This window comes from Pristiophorus japonicus, chromosome 4 (assembly GCF_044704955.1).
Source record: "Pristiophorus japonicus isolate sPriJap1 chromosome 4, sPriJap1.hap1, whole genome shotgun sequence".
Classification (NCBI taxonomy): Eukaryota; Metazoa; Chordata; class Chondrichthyes; family Pristiophoridae; genus Pristiophorus; species Pristiophorus japonicus.
The window spans coordinates 68,435,102-68,455,896 of record NC_091980.1 but is presented as its reverse complement, the minus strand read 5'-3'; the positions used below and the strand labels follow the sequence as shown (position 1 = coordinate 68,455,896).

At 42.6% G+C, this 20,795-nt stretch overlaps 1 protein-coding gene across 1 annotated transcript in view; it reads left to right on the top strand.

The window, feature by feature from the left end:
• LOC139262451 (collagen alpha-1(XXIII) chain-like) overlaps positions 1-20,795 on the top strand; it is a 354,416-nt gene that overhangs the window by 101,732 nt on the left and 231,889 nt on the right. The window contains exons 4-5 of the mRNA XM_070877639.1: positions 9,339-9,346; positions 10,272-10,298. Coding sequence (XP_070733740.1) covers positions 9,339-9,346; positions 10,272-10,298 — 35 coding nt within the window. The remainder of the gene's footprint in view (positions 1-9,338; positions 9,347-10,271; positions 10,299-20,795) is intronic.

Sequence of the window (20,795 nt, the reverse complement as noted above, 5' to 3'; positions counted from 1 at the left end):
AACATAATCACAATCACTAAGGAGGTGGTACTCAGTAAGATAATGGGACTAAAGGCAGATAAATCCCCTGGACCTGATGGCTTGCATCCTAGGGTCTTAAGAGAAGTAACGGCAGGGATTGTGAATGCATTGGTTGTAATTTATCAAAATTCCCTGGATTCTGGGGAGCTCCCAGCAGATTGTAAAACTGCAAATGTAATGCTCCTATTTAAAAAAGGAGGCAGACAAAAAGCAGGAAACTATAGACCCAGTTAGCCTAACATCTATGGTTGGGAAAATGTTGGAGTCCATTATTAAAGAAGCAGTAACAGGACATTTGGAAAAGCAAAATTTGGTCAGGCAGAGTCAGCATGGATTTATGAAGGGGAAATCATGTTTGACAAATTTGCTGGAATTCTTTGAGGATGTAATGAACAGGGTGGATAAAAGGGAACCAAACCAGTGGCTGTGATTTATTTGGACTTCCAGAAGGCATTTGACAAGGTGCCACATAAAAGGTTACTGCACAAGATAAAAGTTCACTGGGTTGGGGTAATATATTAGCATGGATAGAGGATTGGCTAACTAACAGAAAACAGAGTCAGGATAAATGGTTCATTCTCTGGTTGGCAATCAGTAACTAGTGGGGTGCCGCAGGGATTAGTGCTGGGACTCCAACTATTTACACTCGGTCCCTTCTTCCAAGTCGTTAATATAGATTGTAACATAACCAAGTTTGCTGATGATACAAGGATGGGAGGAAAAGCAATGTGTGAGGAGGACACAAAAAATCTGCAAGAGGACATAGGCTAAGTGAGTGGGCAGAAATTTGGCAGATGGAGTATAAAGTTAGAAAGTGTGAGGTCATGCACTTTGGCAGAAAAAATCAAAGAGCAAGTTATTTTTTAAATGGAGAAAGATTGCAAAGTGCTGCAGTACAGCGGGATCTGGGGGTACTTGTGCATGAAATTAGGGATGCGCGCAATAAAGGTACAGCAGTTGTCATGAGCAATTTTAATCTGACTGGGCTAACCAAATTGGTAGCAGTGCGGTGGAGGAGGATTTCCTGGGATGGTTTTCTAGATCAATATGTTGAGGAACCAACTAGAGGGCTGGCCATCCTAGACTGGGTGATGTGTAATGAGAAAGGACTAATTAACAATCTTGTTGTGCGAGGCTCCTTGGGGAAGAGTGACCATAATATGGTAGAATTCTTTATTAAGATGGAGTGTGACACAGTTAATTCAGAGACTAGGGTCCTGAACTTAAGGAAAGGTAACTTCGATGGTATGAGATGTGAATTGGCTAGAATAGACTGGCGAGTGATACTTAAAGGGTTGCCGGTGGATAGGCAATGGCAAACAATTAAAGATCACATGGATGAACTTCAACAATTGTATATCCCTGTCTGGAGTAAAAATAAAACAGGGAAGGTGGCTCAACCGTGGTTAACAAGGGAAATTAAGGATAGTGTTAAATCCAAGGAAGAGGCATATAAATTGGCTAGAAAAGGCAGCAAACCTGAGGACTGGGAGAATTTTGTAATCCATCAGAGGAGTCAAAGGGTTTAATTAGGAGGGGGAAAATAGAGTATGAGAGGAAGCTTGCTGAGAACATAAAAACTGATTGCAAAAGCTTCTATAGATATGTGAAGAGAAAAAGATCAGTGAAAACAAACATAGGTCCCTTGCAGTCAGAATTTATAATGGGGAACAAAGAAGTGGCGGACCAGTTGAACAAATACTTTGGTTCAGTTTTCATGAAGCAAGACACAAATAACCTTCTGGAAATACTAGGGGACCGAGGTCTAGTGAGAAGGAGGAACTGAAGGATATCCTTATAAAGTGAGAAATTGTGTTAGGGAATTTGATGGGATTGAAGGCAGATAAAACCCCGGGGTCTGATAGTCTGCATCCCAGAGTATTAAGGAAGTGGCCATAGAAATAGCGGATGCATTGGTGATCATTTTCCAACAGTCTATCGACTCTGGATCAGTTCCTATGGACTAGAGGGTAGCTAATGTAACACCACTGTTTAAAAAAGGAGGGAGAGAGAAAATGGGTAATTATAGACCGGTTAGCCTGACATCAGTAGTGGGGAAAATGTAGGAATCAATTATTAAAGATTAAATAGCAGTGCATTTGGAAAGCAGTGACAGGATCGATCCAAGTCAGCATGGATTTATGAAAGGGAAATCATGCTTGACAAATCTTCTCGAATTTTTTGAGGATGTAACTAGTAGAATGGACAAGGGAGAACCAGTGGATGTGGTGTATTTGGACTTTCAAAAGAGATTGGTATGCAAAATCAAAGCACATGGTATTGGGGGTAATATACTGTCGTGGATAGAGAACTGGTTGGCAGACAGGAAGCAGAGAGTTGGAATAAACAGGTCCTTTTCAGAATGGCAGGCATTGACTAGTGGAGTGCCACAGGGCTCAGTGCTGGGACCCCAGCTCTTTACAATATACATTCATGATTTTAGATGAAGGAATTGAGTGTAATATCTCCAAGTTTGCAACTGACACTAAACTGTGTGGCAGTGTGAGCTGTGAGGAGGACGCTAAAAGGCTGCAGGGTGACTTGGACAGGTTAGGTGAGTGGGCAAATGCATGGCTGATGCAGTATAATGTGGATAAATATGAGGTTATCCATTTTGGGGGCAAAAACGCGAAGGCAGAATATTATCTGAATGGTGGCAGATTAGGAAATGGGGAGATGCAACGAGACCTGGGTGTCATGGTTCATCAGTCATTGAAAGTTGGCATGCAGGTACAGCAGACAGTGAAGAAGGCAAATGATATGTTGACCTTCATAGCTAGGGGATTTGAGTATAGGAGCAAAGAGGTCTTACTGCAGTTGTACAGGGCCTTAGTGGGGCCTCACCTGGAATATTGTGTTCAGTTTTGGTCTCCTAATCTGAGGAAGGACGTTCTTGCTATTGAGGGAGTGCAGCGAAGGTTCACCAGACTGATTCCCGGGATGGCGGGACTGACATATGAGGAGAGACTGGATCAACTGGGCCTTTATACACTGGAGTTTACAAGGATGAGAGGGGATCTCATAGAAACATATAAGATTCTGACGGGACTTGACACGTTAGATGCGAGAAGAATGTTTCCGAAGAATGTTGTGGAAATCGAGAACCAGGGGACACAGTCTTAGGATAAGGGGTAGGCCATTTAGGACTGAAATGAGGAGAAACTTTTTCACTCAGAGAGTTGTTAACCTGTGGAATTCCCTACTGCAGAGAGTTGTTGATGCGAGTTCATTGGATATATTCAAGAGGGAGTTAGATATGGCTGTTATGACTAAAGGGATCAAGGGGTATGGAGAGAAAGCAGGAAAGGGGTACTGAGGGAATGATCAGCCTTGATCTTATTGAATGGTGGTGCAGGCTCGAAGGGCTGACTGGCCTAATCCTGCACCTATTTTCTATGTTTCTATGAAACACAAAAGGATAGTATGCGGGTACAGCAAGTGATCAGGAAGGCCAATGGAATCTTGGCCTTTATTGCAAAGGGGACGGAGTATAAAAGCAGGGAAGTCTTGCTACAGCTATACAGGGTATTGGTGAGGCCACACCTGGACTACTGTGTGCAGCTTTGGTTTCCATATTTACGAAAGGATATACTTGCTTTAGAGGCAGTTCAGAGAAGGGTCACTAGGTTGATTCTGGAGATGAGGAGATTGACTTATGAGGAAAGGTTGAGTAGGTTGGGCCTCTATTCATTGGAATTCAGAAGAATGAGAGGTGATCTTATCGAACACCATAAGCTTATGAGAGGGCTTGACAAGGTGGATGCAGAGAGGATGTTTCCACAAGAACTAGAGGGCATGATCTTAGAATAAGGGGTCGCTCATTTAAAACAGAGATGAGGAGAAATTACTTCTCTCAGAGGGTTGTAAATCTGTGGAATTCGCTGCCTCAGGGAGCTGTGGAAGCTGGGACATTGAATACATTTAAGACAGAAATAGACAGTTTCTTAAACAATAAGGAGATAAGGGATTATGGGGAGCAGGCAGGGAAGTGGAGCTGAGTCCATGATCAGATCAGCCATGATCTTATTGAATGACGGAGCAGGCTCGAGGGGCCATATGGCCTACTCCTGTTCCTATTTCTTATGTTCTTATGTTCTTATGTTAAAACATTGAATCACCAAATAATGGCTCGGATTTTGCAGTCAGTGGCAAATAAACAGCACCAGCCATTCATTACACTTACACTTTCCCACAGACCTTCTATGGGCTTTTGGAACTTGTGATGATTAGAAATCCATTTTAACGCAGCACTCTCTAAAAGGGAACTGTGACCTTTGTGAACAGGACAAGCAACTATGTATCTCCTTAAACCAATCACATTGAAAAATGAGTTGCATAGTCTGAACCAGGAAATTTAAGTTAGAATAGTTAATTTAATGCCAGATCATGTACAGAAAGTGAAATAAAGAGAGGGAAAAGAAAGATGGATTACGAGACAGAGCTAAAATAGACAAAGAAAAAGTTTTTAAAAATTAATGTAATTTTTTTATTTTTAAATATCTCCAACAGTAATTAAAATCTGATGGAATGAGACTTAACACGTGTAAAAGTTCATTTTCAGTGCCAAAGAGGTTGTTTGGCAGTAATTAAGACTTATTACGCCATTAAAAATGTTCTTACACTGGAATGGACAAGGCCTAACTTTTACTGGTGTGTTTAGTGGTTATCTATCATGTAAATACAGCAGCCTCACACTGTTCCATGTGTTTCAATGCCGAGCCTCTTGGCAAGATACAGGTATAGCGGAGCTTCTGAAGGAACAGGGCAACTCGGACAGCAACGTCCTGATTTTGTGTTTTACTGCGCAGGTGAGGTTGCTTGATGGTGCTGTGCGATTTACTCTTTAATAACGGTGATTGCTAATAGCCGCATCTTACCACAAAATCCAGGCCATAATGAGTTTAAACAATGGTGTAAGTGGCTTAAGCAATAGGTAGCTCAAAGACATGCTCTAAAAAAGTTGATTGGGTAGCCCACTTTGCATTCCTGAAATACACAATATTCCTCTGAAATAAATGTAATAAATACAATGTAATACTAAGTGTAATAGATGTCTATACAATATAACAGATTCTTCTTTTGAAAAAAGCTATTTCTATCATGTTACCATGTTAATTCATATATGCAGAAGAACAGCTCTCAGAAGACAGGATACTGAGTTGTCTGTCAGTTTAGATATTAAATGATCAATTATGATGAAAATATTTTACTTGCGATCAATAGGATAGATTTATGTGTTCACTGTCTGGGCATAAAGCGTGACCTGGGTGGGGTGCAAAGAGAATCGCTGCTTGTAACAAAGCCTTCTCAGTTTTCCCTTCTGTAGTGGATCCTTCCTACCCATTGGAGCAACACAGAGCAGAAAATTGGTCAAGAGTCGACAAAACCTGCCTGACCTTTCTTCCATAATGTCTCCTCATTGCTTACTTTTCCTTTATATGCTCTGTCCTGGTAATGCTTTATGCCTGGGCATGAAGATGCTTAATCATCAAAAATCAATAGATACTCTGGAGGAATAGAGGTAAAGTTTCTCGGGTTAGATTTTAATCTTTACTGACTGAGCATTAAGCATCACCTGGGCAGAGTGAGCAGAGGAAAATTGGGTGTGGAGGATCCATTATGTAAGGAAAAGCGGGCAGCTTTATTACATACATGCAGACCACAACGCCTAATTTTCCATTTAATTTAATCCTTATTTCCCATTTAATTTAATCCTTATTTCAACTGCAGCAACCAAAAGCACAATAAGAAAGCGTTATCAAAAAATAGCAACCAAAAATGTTAAAATGTTGCACTGCTCTGCAACAAATACAAATTAAGGAAAAAATACAACATAATATCATTGCTAAATAGAAAAAAATAAGCAATCTAATTTTATAACATTAATCTCACTTTAAGAATCCAATATGAGCTGGCCACATCAATGGATTTGTCATGCGCCTATTTATATGGCTGCACCAGGTGCAGAGCAGGCTAAAAATGTAAAATCTGCCAGAGAACAATGTACATAATGGTCATGCGGTTCATGCTCACCTGCAACACAGCCTCTGCAAATGCCAAAATGTTCTTCTCTTAAAAGGTTGCGCACTGTGCCTCTGGTGTATAAGCCTGCTGTCCCAATTTTACAACCATCTTTCATCCCAAGTGAAGCTTTGTGCCAGGATTGAAGCCTTATAAAATGAGTAAACGCTGAGAAAGGCGTGAAACGGGTAACATCAGAATGGATTTGGTGAAAGGAACATCATTGTTTACTAATTTAAGTGAATTTTCTGAAGAAATCAGAGTGTATAGATAAAGGAAGTATGGTGGATATTGTATATATAGATTTTTAAATGGCATTTGAAAAGAGACTTGTGACTAAAATTAAGGCCGATGACAGTAAAGTGCCTGAATCCACATGAACAGAAGAATGGCTAGGAGACAGAAAGCAAAGATTACAAGTAAATGGATGTTTTTTTTCAGGTTGGTAGGTGCATCTTTGCTGTGATCTCTTTATGTCACCAAATGAACATAATAAGAACATAAGAAATAGGAGCAGGAGTAAGCCATTTGGCCTCTTGAGCCTGCTCTACCATTTAATAACATGGCTGATCTGATCCTGGCCTCAACTCCACTTCCCTCCCTGCTCCCTATAACCCTTGATTCCCTTATCATTCAAAAATCTGTCTATCTCCACTTTAAATATATTCAAAGGCTCAGCCTCCACAGCTCTCTGGGGTAGAAAATTCCAAAGATTCACAACCCTCTGAGAGAAGAAATTCCTCCTTATTTCTGTCTTAAAGGGGTGACCTCTTATTCTGAAACTATGCCCCCTAGTTCTAGATTCCCTCATGAGGAGAAACATCCTCTCTGCATCTACCCTGTCAAGCCCCCTCAGAATCTTATGTTTCCATAAGATCACTTCTCATTCCTCTAAAGAGTATAGGCCCAACCTGCTCAACCTTTCTTCATATGACAACCCCTTCATCTCAGGAATCAACTTCATGAACCTTCTCTGAACGGCCTGCAATACAAGTATATCCTTCCTCAAATAAAGGGACCAAAACTGTATGCAGTACTCCAGGTGTGGTCTCACCAATATCCTGTACAGTTGGAGCAGGATTTATCTGCTTTTATACTCCATCACCCTTGCAATGAAGGCCAACATGCCATTTGCCTTCCTGAAGGGGAATTACAAACTGTGAGGAAGATTAAAAGAGGACATCAACAGGTTAGCAGAGTGAGCACGTAGGCAGCAGATGTAATTCAATGCAGAGAAATGTGAAGTAGTGTGTTTTAGGAAAAAGAATAGTGAAAGAAAGTATACCCTGAACGGTAAGACTGTTCACAGAGTGGAGGAACAACGAGGTCTAGCGGTGCAGATCTATAGGGCTTTAATTGTCAGAATGCAGGTACAAAAAGCTATATATTTAAAAAAAGGCAGAAGTTATAATACATGGGGCATTAACTATAAAAACAAGGTGGTGACGTTGTGTTTGTGTAAGAAATTGATTTGACCACAGTTGGAGTATTGTGTGCAATTCTGGGCACTCTGTTATGGGATATTAGAACCATGGACGAGTACATAAAAATTCATTAAAATTATACTAGTACTAGAAGTTAAAGTTATGAAAAATTACTTGAAAATTGCATTTTTTTCCCTACTGGAACAGCAAAGGTTAAGGGGGTTAATCTAATAGAGGTTTTTCAAATTATGAAACATTTTCATAGAATAAATTAGAAAATGGAATGCTTTACCACAAATAACTATTGAGGCAGAGACTATAAATCAATTAAAAAAAGAACTGGATACATATTTGAAATAGAATAATGTAAAGGGATACAGGAAATGCCACGAAACTGAGATTAGAATATCTCCAATGTTGAAGAGTTAGCTGACATGATGTGCCCAATTGCCTATGTTCTACTGTTCTATAATTTGTATGATTCTTGTAAGGTGCTTTAAGATTTAGCTAAATGTATCTTAGATGAGCACTCATACACAACTTTCTCTGGCTGCCTTGGTATTTCTGTAACTACCTCCTCTTGGTTTGCATCCTTCACTGGCCTTCACTGAGCATTGTCCTCTTCATCCATAGTTAGGCTTCTTTGGGTTGAAAATTTGTGGAGCATGTAGCGAACAACAATGATCTTGTAGAGTCTCAAGAGAGGGAAGCTGTACCGTAAGGCTGTCCAGACATTTGAAGTGATACTTCAATATGTCCATAGTATACTCTATAATGATTCGGTATCTACACTTTGCTTCTGCCCATGGCTTACCACAACTGTGTCATTTGTCAAGGCTGGAGGATAGCTTTGGCCTCTGAGGGGTCATGCTTCCAGTCACTCTGCTTTCCAGTCTTTTTTGTTATCATAGATGAACTGGGCGCAAAAAAGTTGAGAAGCATGGTCATTGCCACTGGCAGTGCTGTCCCTATTGTGATCGTTGGCTGCAGAACTCCTTGAAGTAGATCTGCACAGCTATTTGACTGCCTTCCTACTGAACCTCAGTATGTGGAAGTAGTGCTCCTAGTTTATTGCCAAGTAGCTGTGCTGGGCTTATAGCTATAAATGTCATGTTGGTGGGTGCATCAAGTTCACCTCTGGTGCCAGCTAATATCACTGGCACTTAAAGTAACACCCATAACTTATAGGTTTTAGAGAATCTATCTGACCATTTGGCAATCGAGAACCTGGATGGTCTTTAACATCCATTTAAAACGGGAGAGGTAAGCACACTGCATTTTCAGTCTGTGGGAACAGGAAATTGCATGCCTGCCCTTAAGTAGTTTGTGTTAGCAGATTTGCATCGGCATTCCGTATGAGAACACACACCACTAGCAGGGAGGTATAACAGGAGTTTCCAGGCTATTTTCACATTTTCCAGATTTGATTTGATCCATAAAATGTGCAGTAGCATCAGATTCAAAGCAAAAGCTAACCCAGCCATTTGTTGAAGGATTTTTTGATATTATCATACAACTCACCATTGAAAGTTTTTAACTGTTTAACATTTTACAATGAAATGTAAATATCACCGCATCGTGAATTTTATTTCATTTCATTTCTTTTAATAAAGTAAGTAAAAGTTGTAAAATGTATTTATCAATGCTGCCTATCATAACTATGCTAACAGGACTTGTGTGAATAGGAGTATTTGGGTTACTACTATTTAAATAAAACCTATTAAAAATGTCTTACTTGACCATCATGTATGTTTTCTTAGTTGTACTTCCTTATTACACAGATATGTGCCAAGTAGGCTAGTAAAAAGAATAGTGTCACAAACAAATTCTTGATATTTTAGCTGATTATTTTCTCCCTCTGTTCTTTTTCAGGATTCCCCGTAAGTATTGTGGATATTACAGAGTTGATTGGGTCCACTGAGTTAAGGAAACTTATTTCTTCTTTCTCTTTGTCTATTTTACTTTCCACTTTAGTAGTTAATCTCATAGATTCACATTTCATGATTAATAGTATATTTTGGTTAGAAAATTAAGAACAGCTGTTCAGTTTTGCACTCTGTAGATTATCACTGAAGGTTTATGCCTATTTTGTGGCTATATGAATTGATTGACTAAACCTTTCATGCAAGTGCCCTAAAGCAGGGTTGTCCAACCTGCAGTCCTAGGGCCACAGGTATCCCTGAACCCTCGCAATCTGGCTCTCAAAATCAAGGCAACTCAGTCTTAATTGTGTTCACATTTCTTATTTGCTGTTTGAGTTTTATGGATCTAGAGATTTTGAAAGGGCTGTTTTAGCAATGTTGCCTCACAGTTGGATAAATTCTAAATCAGAGCATCAAAATCTATTAATATCTGCAACTTGAGATATAACCAAATTAACAGGAGCACCGATTTAAACTTCGTATGTCACATTAAGGCTCAGTGGTACGCAATTATGCGACATCAAAGACAAAGGTTCGGACACCCCTGCCCGAAAGTAATTAAGTAATGCTAAAGTAATTAACCATAAATAACTCTTTAAATAATTGTTAGTCAGTACATTAGACAATGCTCTAATCAATGCTCGTTCAAGAGGATGAGAAACAGTGTAATGACAGAGATGGGTTTTCCTGTTTCTTGTGTTTTTATTTCTGGAGCACACTACCTGTCTAGCAGTTTGTGTAAATTATACCTAATGGGTCTTAACATTTTTTATTTGTTATGTAGCTAGAGAGAATGATAATTTCTGAGCTATAGAAAATAGGATTTTTGCAATAAGGTTTGACTCTTTTCTGTTTTGTTGTTTCATTCATTCCACACCCACAGGGAGAACCAGGAAGAGATGGTTATCCGGTAAATGGCAATTATGTTTACAATTATTTTATATTTCCTCTGCATTTGCAATGTAAACAAATAAAGGTGTCACAATATTCATTTTCAGGTGGTGTATCAAAGTAATAGGAATAATATTCATATTAAAGTATAAACACTATAAAATATTTCCTCATTATAGCATCATTGAAGAATAATCGTCACTTTCTAGAAAATATAATTTTTTCATAATTTAAAATTGATTCAGAATAATCACTGTGACTCATTTCCTGTTGCTTTTCCTTAACCTATATCATTGTTGTGGCTTAGAATTTTCCAATAGATGATAAAAGAAGCATTTCATTCATAGGTATTGCAAAAATGTATATTGAATATTCTCAACATTGTGTCAGATTTTCAGTTTATTTAAACAAATCTTATAAAACAAAGTAAAATACTATGGGATTTCAGTCTACCTGGTTAGGTTCCTTTACACTGGTGGTATTTTATCCCCTTCCTCCACTGTGAAAACAGATACAAAGTTCTCATTTAACAAATTGCAATTGGCACCCACAGCTCACCTGTTGAATGCAACTGAAGCCTGAAGCCTCATTTCAATCATGCCTCAGACTGCCGTGAACACAAAACCAATTTCTCGGCCACTGACCTGTGGTATATTTGCCGCATTTTTTCTTTTACTTTCATAGCGTGCATTTGTAGTTTGGTGATTGTTTGTGTACTCTATTGTCTAAACTCGTTAAAGCAATTTTGGGTCCACACGGACTGCATTTCTAAAAACGTGCATACCTTTCCTGTGTTTTGCTACATTCTACCTGTACTATGTGACATCAACAGCACATTGGGCATGAAGGAAAGCAATCTGCCCCTGGGCCTCTGCCAGTGTTGTCCTGTAACTAGGTTCAATTTGAAAGATATGCAAAAGCCATCTGAAGCAACTCACCCATTGCTTTTTGTTATAGAGAAGTACCTGAGGCCCACATAGTGTCCCTTTTAGGAAATCAAACCAAAATAGACATTCATTGTGTGGGTGAAATTCATTTATATTCAGAGGCTTCGCCAGCATTGCCGATACTAGCAGGACTTGGACAAGATCAAGAAATGGAGACTCTGGCTGTGTGCATCTGACTCTCAGTACGTCCAATTTCCTGACCAATGTTTTTGGTGTGAAAATGAGTCGGCGCGACCGGCAGGAATAGATCTCATTATCACTGAATAGTTATTTGATTGCAAACCTGGCCAACATTCCCAATTGCAGGTGAGGGATGGATCACAGTTTACTGCTTGCTCAATTGAAATGGGCCCATCAGGGATTCTGGGGCCTACCATTGCTCAAGCAGGCTTCTTAAAGGGATTTAGATGTCTTGGTGCTTGCTAAAGTGTTAACGGTTACTTATTAAAAACATGTGAAAATGATAGCAGTCACTAAACATTTTTTTTAAACTCACTCAAAAAAATAAAAGTGGAAAAAAATATAGCATGCTAATACTGGTAGGATACCAATTTCACATCATTGTGAGAGCTTAGGGGTCAATTTCCTTTTCTAGCCTCTTGCATCTTTAATCACTCCACCATTGGCAGCCATGCCTTCAGCTGCCTGGGCCCTAGGCCTCCTTAAGTCTCTCCAACTCTCTCTATTCCTTTAAAGGTGCTTCTTAAAACCTACCTTTTGAACCAAATTTTTGACCTGTCCTAATATCTAATGTTGTTACAGGTGCTATATAAATGCGAGTTGTTAATAGAGGCATAGGAGTAACTTCACCAGAAATCCCGTTTGTGTGCATAAAAGGGGTTTTCACCAGAGTTACGGTGGCAGAGTGGGTAAAGCTCTGTAGAAATTCACCCCCTTAAAGACTCAGCATTGACTGTCATAGAGTTCCATTATCTTCAATACATAGAATGTTGTCTTGGAAGTGAGATAGTATAACATGCTTTTCATAGTAGGAAAACAGAACGTTCCAACATAACAAAAGGAAGCTGTAGATCCTTCTCGTGTCTCCTATTCAATTGTGCCAATTGAAGAAAAGATTCTTCTTCAAAAAAAATTATTTATATAGCGCCTTTCATGACCACCGAATGTCTCAAAGTGCTTTACAGCCAATGAAGTACTTTTGGAGTGTAGTCACTGTTGTAATGTGGGAAATGCGGCAGCCAACTTGCACACAGCAAACTCTCACAAACAGCAATGTGATAATGACCAGATAATCTGTTTTAGTTATGTTGATTGAGGGATCAATATTGGCCAGGACACCGGGGCTAACTCCCCTGCTCTTCTTCGAAATGGTGCCATAGGATCTTTTATGTCCACCTGAGATTGTCTCCTTGATTGTCATCAAGGTTAGAAATATCAGTTTATACCATCTCATACTAGCTTTTTATCTTGTATCTGATCTTGACCCGAATTCTACTAGTTAAAATTAATTGTGCAGTCAACTGTTTTGCTTAGCAGATGCGACAGCTGGATTTTGAGTTCAGGAGTTCTATTTGTTTGAACTGTAACTAGTTCAAACTCATTTTTACTTGTCGAAGTTTGATTTTTCAGCATGGGGTGAAATGAGAAAAAAAGTGGTCACAATTGGAAGAATGAATGTAATTGTTTAGTGGTAAAAATGAATAGTGTTTTTGTAAATGGTTCATCTGCAGTCTAGTTTTAGTGACCACAACATATACTGTTAAAAACATTATCATCATTATGATGTTTTTGTGAAGTGTGAATCTTTTTACTAGCTAAATGATGAAAGTTGTAAGAATGCATGATATGTATATGGCCAAAGGTATTGGCCTGGAATTCCTTTGATTGAAGACAAGGCAAACATACAATGGGGCATGGTCAAGTCAACTATAATTATCCGTGGTAACACCTGGACGGAGGGGCCCTGGGCACTGACTGCCAGCACCCTCACCCGAGAAATGCAGAACAGTGCCACGAGAAGTGCCGCACCCTCAGCAGAGCAGGCAAGGTAACACACTGCACACGTCTCCCTTTTCCTCCTTGCCCAACCTGGGAACCAGCACACTCTCACTGACTTAAAGCAATATTTCCACAACTAACCCTTCTGGTTAAGGTGGGGCTTCAACTTGGCATCTTGCAGTATGGCTACACAACTCCCTTTACAACAATTACTTACATGCATAACCCTAAAACCCCATGTCCCCAGGAACAGAGAGACCTGGGGGTGTATGTACAAAAATCTTTGAAGCTGACAGGACAAGTTGAGAAGGTGGTTTTAAAAAAAAGTACATGGGATCATTGGCTTTATTAATAGAGGCATAGGAGTACAAAAGCAAGCAAGTTATCCTAAACCTTTATAAAACACTGGTTAGGTTGCAGATGGAGTTTTGTGTTCAATTCTGGGCACCGCACTTTAGGAAGGTCAAGACCTTTAGAGAGGGTGCAGAGGAGGGTTACTAGAATGGTACCAGGGATGAAGGATTTTAGTTACGTGGAGAGACTGGAGAAACTGGGATTGTTCTCCCTAGAGCAGAGAAGGTTAAGAGGAGATTTGATAGAGGTGTTAAAAAAGCATGGGCGGTTTTGATAGAGTAAGTAAGGGGAAATTGTTTCAGTGGTAGAAGGGTCAATAACCAGAGGACACAGATTTAAGGTGATTGGCAAAAGAAACAGAAGCGACATGAGGAAACTTCGTTTTCTACACAGCGAGTTGTTGAGATCTGGAATGCACTGCCTGAAAGAATGGTGGAAGCAGATTCAATAGTAACTTTCAAGAGGGAAATGGATAAATACCTGAAGGGAAAAAAATGGCAGGGCTATGGAGAAAGAGCAGCGGAGTGGGACTAATTGGATAACTCCACCAAAGAACTGGCACAGGCATGATGGGACGAATGGCTTCCATCAGCTGTATCATTCTATGATCCGTTATGATTCAATAACTTTTTATCAATAATTAGTTGATAAATATAGGAAAGCCTTTTATTACTGATTTCCTGGAAAAATGATATACAAAACATCCTCGATTCTAAGGGACTGCCTATGATGATGATGACTTCAGAAGAAGACTTGCTTCCACTCCTGAAGTGAGTTCTTTGGTGGCTGAACAGTCCAATACGAGAGCCACAGGCTCTGTCACGGTGGGACAGACAGTGGTTGAGGGAAGGGGTGGGTAGGGCTGGTTTGCCGCATGCTCCTTCCGCTGCCTGCGCTTGACCTCTGCACGCTCTCGGCTTAGAGATTCGAAGTGCTTAACGCCCTCCCGGATGCACTATCTCCACTTAGGGCGACCTTTGGCCAGGGACTCCCAGGTGTCAGTGGTGATGTCGCACTTTATCAGGGAGGCTTTGAGGGTGTCCTTGTAACATTTCAGCTTCTCATCTTTTGCTGTAAAGGAGCTCCGCAAAGAGCACTTGCTTTAGGAGTCTCGTGTCTGGCATGCGAACTATGTGGCCTGCCCAGCAAAGCTGATCGAGTGTGGTCAGTGCTTCAATGCTGGGGATGTTAGCTTGGATGAGGACACTGATATTGGTGTGCCTGTCCTCCAAGGGATTTGCAGGATCTTGCAGAGACATTGTTGGTGAAATATCTCCAGTGGCTTGAGGTGTCTTCTGTACGTCGTCCATGCCTCTGAGCCATACAGGAGGGCGGGTATTACTACAACCCTGTAGACCTTGAGCTTGGTGGTAGATTTGAGGGCCTGGTCTTCGAACACTCTTTTTCTCAGGCGGCCGAAGGCTGCACTGGCGCACTGGAGACGGTGTTGAATCTCCGCATCAATGTCTGCCTTTGTTGACAAGAGGCTCCTGAGGTATGGGAAGTGGTCCACATTGTCGAGAGCTGCGCTGTAGAGCTTGATGACTGGAGGGCAGTGCTGTGTGGCAAGGATAGGCTGGTGGCGGACCTTTGTCTTATGGATGTTTAGCGTAAGGCCCATGCTTTCATATGCCTCAGTAAATACATCGACTATATCCTGGAGTTCAGCCTCAGAATGTGTGCAGACACAGGCATCGTCCGTGTACTGTAGCTCAATGACAGAGGTTGGAGTGATCTTGGACCTGGCCTGGAGGCAGCATAGCTTAAACAGCTTCCCACTGGTTCTGTAGTTTAGTTCCACTCCAGCGGGGAGCTTGTTGACTGTGAGGTGGAGTGTGGCAGCGAGGAAGATTGAGAAGAGGGTTGGAGCGATGATACAGCCCTGCTTGACCTCGGTCTGGATGTGGATTAGGTCTGTAATAGATCCGTTGGTAAGGATCACGACCTGTATGTCGTCGTGGAGCAGGCAAAGGATGTGGACAAATTTTTGGGGGCATCCAAAACGGAGGAGGATGCTCCATAGACCCTCGCGGTTGACAGTGTCAAAGGCCTTTGTAAAGATCATGTCCATTGTGCCCCGTAGTGGACGATATTCTGCACTGTGACTCCAGAAGGAGCTCCTCGGCCACAGGGAGAAGACGATTGAGGAGAGCTCTAGCAATAACTTTCCCAGTGGCTGATAGCTGGGAGATTCCCCTATAGTTGCCGCAGTCGGACTTGTCCCCTTTTTTTAAAGATGGTCACGATCACTGCATCTCTGAGATTTCCCAGCATGCTCTCCCCCCTCCAGATGAGAGAGATGAGGTCATGTATTTGCGCCAACAGCGCCTCTCCATCATACTTTAGCGCCTCAGTAGGGATTCCATCCGCTCCCGTAGCTTTGTTGTTCCTGAGTTGTTTTATGGCCTTTTCTACCTTGTGCAACGTTGGGGTTTCACTGATTGGTGGTGGGTTGCATGCTGTGGGATGGAGTCGAGAACACTCGAGTCAAAGGCAGAGTCTCGATTGAGGAGATCATCTTATGCTCCTTCCAGTGGGCCCTGACAGCCTTGGTGTCCTTGCTGAGTGTTTCCCCATTCTTGGCCAGGAGTGGGGTGGGGCCTTGGCAGTTTGGCCCATAGATGGCCTTGACTGCAATGAAGAATCCTCGCATATCATGGCTGTCGGCCAGTTGTTGTATCTTCTGTGCTTTTTCCACCTGTTCTTTAGGTCCCGGGTATTTTGTTGGATCTCAGCCTTGAGCCATCTGTAATGTTGCTTTGCTGCTCCCGAGTTGGGTTGTTGCTTGAGACTCAGAAATGCTCTGCGCTTGCGATCTATTAGTTCTTGGATCTCCTGATCATTTTCATCAAACCAGTCCTGGTGTTTTCTGGTTGAGTGACCAAGTGTCTCTTCACAGGCACTGGCTATAGAGGCCTGGAGGGTAGACCAAGCACTGTGGGCATTCAGCATCTCAGGGTCATCAAGGCATGCCAGGTTAGGTGTGAGGCGCTGGCTGTATAGGGCTCTCTTAGCTGGGTCTTTAAGTGCTCCGGCATTGACTTTTTTGCGGCACTGCTTCTGCTGTCCCCTCTACTTTGGGGCTGAGTTAATCTCGATGATGGATCGGATTAGGCGGTGGTCCGTCCAGCATTCGTCAGCTCCTGTCATGGCACGGGTGATGCGCACATCCTTGCAATTCCTGGCTCAGACGATGGCATAGTCGAGCAGGTGCCAGTATTTGGAGCGAGGGTGTTGACATGATGCTTTGTATTTGTCCCTCTGGTGGAACAAGGTGTTGGTGATGAGGAGTTCATGTTCTAGACATTTTGTCAGGAGTAGGGTACCAGTGGAGTTGGCTTTCCCTACGCACTCTCTGCCAATCACGTCTCCCCAGAGGGCTGTGTCTTTGCCGAACCTGGCGTTGAAGTCACCGAGGAGGATCAGTTTGTCGCCCACGGGGGTGCGGGACAGGGGTGTTTCGAGGTTGGAATAAAAACCCTCTTTGGTCTCATCCATTGCATCGAGTGTTGGGGCGTACACACTGATGACTGTGGCGCATTGGTTCCAAGATAGGATGAGTCAGAGAGTCATGAGGCGTTCGTTAACCCTGCAGGGGCCATCTTTGAGGCGGTCGACCAGCTCATTTTTGATGGTGAAGCCAATCCGTGAAGGCGGCGTTCTTCCTCTGGTTTTCTTTCCAGAACAAGGTGTAACCTCCACCTTGTTCCTTGAGCTGGCCTTCCTCTGCCTGCCGGGTCTCGCTTAGGGCGGCGATGTCGATGTCAAAGCGTTCGAGTTTCCGGGCAACTATGGCGGTGCGGCATTCCGGCTTGTTGCTGTTGGGGTTGTCCATGAGGGCCCTGATGTTCCAGGTCCAGAACTTCATGTTAACGAAGTGGAAGATGCCTGTGCATGAGTTTTTTTAACGTGGGGTGGCCGCTGCACACCGGCAACCACACGACTTAGCTGAGCAAGGTCTTGGTCCAGTGGCAAGGAGGTCCAAGACGATTGGAGACCAGGCATTGTTGTATGAGCCTAATTGCCTACGGCGAGATGCTGGCTGCAAGCTCAGCGCCGAGTAGCGCCCTTGATGGTAGATCGCCCGAGGCTTAGTTGGGGCCAGGCATTAGGAAGATCAGTTGTCCGCTGGAGTTCCGAGGGATGTTTTAAAAGTTTCTTCCAAAGTTTTCCAAAGGGCTCCTCGGTGGGATTTTATCAATCCCTTTGTTTTGATACATAAACAGGTCTAGCTCTTGACCACAACCTGACAAAGTCATACTCACAGAATCAAACCTTTCAGCCAATGTCCCAGACTCCTCAATCACCATCCCTGGGTATGTCCTGTCATGCCGGCAGGACAGACTCACCCGAGGTTCCAAAAGAAAAATTCTCCAAGTTGTTTAAAAGTTTAAAAATGTTCCCAAATTGTTTAAAAAGTTTCTCAAGTTGATTAAAAGTTTAAAAGTGGATTAAAACTTAATTAAAAGTTAATTAAAAGTCTAAAATGTAAGTCAGTAGTAGGTTACTCCCCTGGCACTGTTCAATGGGCGCCGCCAGCCCTCTGCAGCTGCACAAATCCCCAGCCAGACCACACCCTGTGTAGGATGGGGACAGGGTGCAGGGGCTCAGAACCACCAGGGTTCCCTTTGCCTGGTACATTCAAAGAGGTGAATATTCCATCAAACACCTAACTTGAGCATTGTAGATGGTGGAGAGGCTTTGTGGTGTGTTCTGAAGTAAATAATTAGTGTTTCTGTAATGACATGAAAGAGAAACAAATCAGGACCTATATCTTTTAGCTGTGCCAGTTTTCTCGTAGTGTAGCTGTATGGCTCAGAGACGTGGACCATATACAGTAGACACCTCAAATCGCTGGAGAAAAACCACCGACGATGTTTCTGCAAGATCCTGCAAATCCCCTGGGAGGACAGACACACCAACATTAGCATCCTCAATCAGGCCAACATCCCCAGCATCGAAGCACTGATCACACTCGACCAGCTCCGTTGGGCGGGCCACATTGTTCGCATGCCTAACACAAGACTCCCAAAGCAAGCGCTCTACTCGGAACTCCTACACGGCAAGCGAGCCCCAGATGGGCAGAGGAAACGTTTCAAGGACACCCTCAAAGCCTCCTTGATAAATGCAACATCCCCACTGACACCTGAGAGTCCCTGGCCAAAGACCGCCCTAGGTGGAGGAGGTGCATCCGGGAGGGTATTGAGCACCTCGAGTCTCGTCGCTGAGAGCATGCAGAAATCAAGGGCAGGCAATGGAAGGAGCGTGCGGCAAACCAGTCCCACCCACCCTTTCCTTCAACGATTGTCTGTCCCACCTGTGACAGAGACTGTGGTTCCCGTATTAGACTGTTCAGTCACCTAAGAACTCACTTTAGGAGTGGAAGCAAGTCATCCTTGATTTCGAGGGACTGCCTATGATATGATGAGTGTCGCAAATCTTTTAATCTTAAAGCCATACAAAATGAAGACACTGGGGTAGATTTGCATGTATTGCCGATGGGGAAGTTAACACCTGAACAGATCGTGGAGAAGAAAATCAAGTGAGTAGGATCGCATTCCCATACCATAGCCCGATTTATTTATTTTCTATTAGTTTAACAACAACAACTTGTATTTATATAGCACCCTTAATGTAGTAAAACGTCCCAAGGCGCTTCACAGGAGTATTATAAGACAAAAGATTTGACACCGAGCCACAAAAGGAAAAGTTGGGCAGGGTCAAAGAGGTAGGTTTTAAGGAGCATCTTAAAGGAGGAAAGAGAGGCGGAGAGGTTTACGGAGGGAATTCCAGAGCTTATAGCCTAGGCAACAGAAGGCACGGTCACCAATGGTTGAGTGATTATAATCAAGGATGCTCAGGATGACAGAATTAGAGGAGTGCAGATATCTTGGGAGTTATGGGGCTGAAGAAGATTATAGAGATAGAGAGGGGCGAGGCCATGGAGGGATTTGAAAACAAGGATGGGAATTTTGAAATCAAGGCATTGTTTTACCAGGAGCCAATGTAGGTTAGCGAGCACAGAGGTGATGGCTGAACGGGACTTGCGAGTAAGGACATTGGCAGCCGAGTTTTGGATTACCTCTAATTTATGTAGGGTAGAATGTGGGAGGCCAGCCATGAGTGCGTTGGAATAGTCAAGTCTAGAGGTAACAAAGGCATGGATCAGAATTTCAGCAGCATATAAGGTGAAGCAAGGGTGGAGATGGGTGATGTTAAGGAGGTGGAAAAACAGCAGTCTTAGTTATGCTGCAGATATGCAGTCGAAAGCTCTTTTCAGGGTCAAATATGACACCAAAGTTGTGAACAGTATGTTCAGCCTCAGACAGAAGTTGGGGAGCGGGATGGAGTCAATGGCTAGGGAATGGAGTTCATGGCGGGGACCGAAATGTTGGTTTCGGTTTTCCCAACATTTAATTAGGGAACATTTCTGCTCATCCAGATAGAAAAAAAATAGGAGGAAAGTAAGTCGTGTCTTATTTCAGGCATATAAACCCTGCCCGATTTTGCTCTGTAATCTATGCCTCACCTTGGCGAAGTTTATAGCCAGGTAGTACCAATGAAAAGCTATTCTGTTGTCTCCTGAGTGACAAGCAGCTGTAGTAATCAGCTTGGTGTATTACTCAACAATACCTTGTGATGTCAGGGATCATGTTTGGGACTGACAGACATACTGTCCACCCAGGCCCCCTTGAAAAATTGTGCTGCCTCCTTCTGGCATTTCCAAGTCCCTCCTGATTTTCTTCCCTGCCGGGCCTTTGGCATGACCTTAAGAAACAGCACATCTAAACTTGATCCTGTGCTCACCCAACATACACACACACCACACCCACTCCTGCACTCCTCAAAAGCAAGAACATCGGGTGATTTGTTTGTTACCCTAACCCCAAGGCATCAGGTCAATTATGGTGCCATCCCGACAGATAGCTACAATTGAGTATGGAATACGAATCAAGCCTGGGGCCTTCCTTGTCTGTATGGCTGCATACCACACTAGGCAGTATATTTATACACAGCTGTTTACATACAACTTCGATTTAAAATATGTCTGGTACATTGTTACCTTGACGCACCAGTGTAGCACAGGAATGCAGTGGAACGCTTCCATAACATAGTACAGATGATCTGGTTATTCTCGCCCCTCCCCCAGTGCCAACTGCTGCCAGGGGAAATAGTTTTAAAAGAAAACATTGAAAACAAATGTGGGAGAGTGGGTGGCACAATTCCTTAGACACTAGCCTTTTACCTGGTGGACT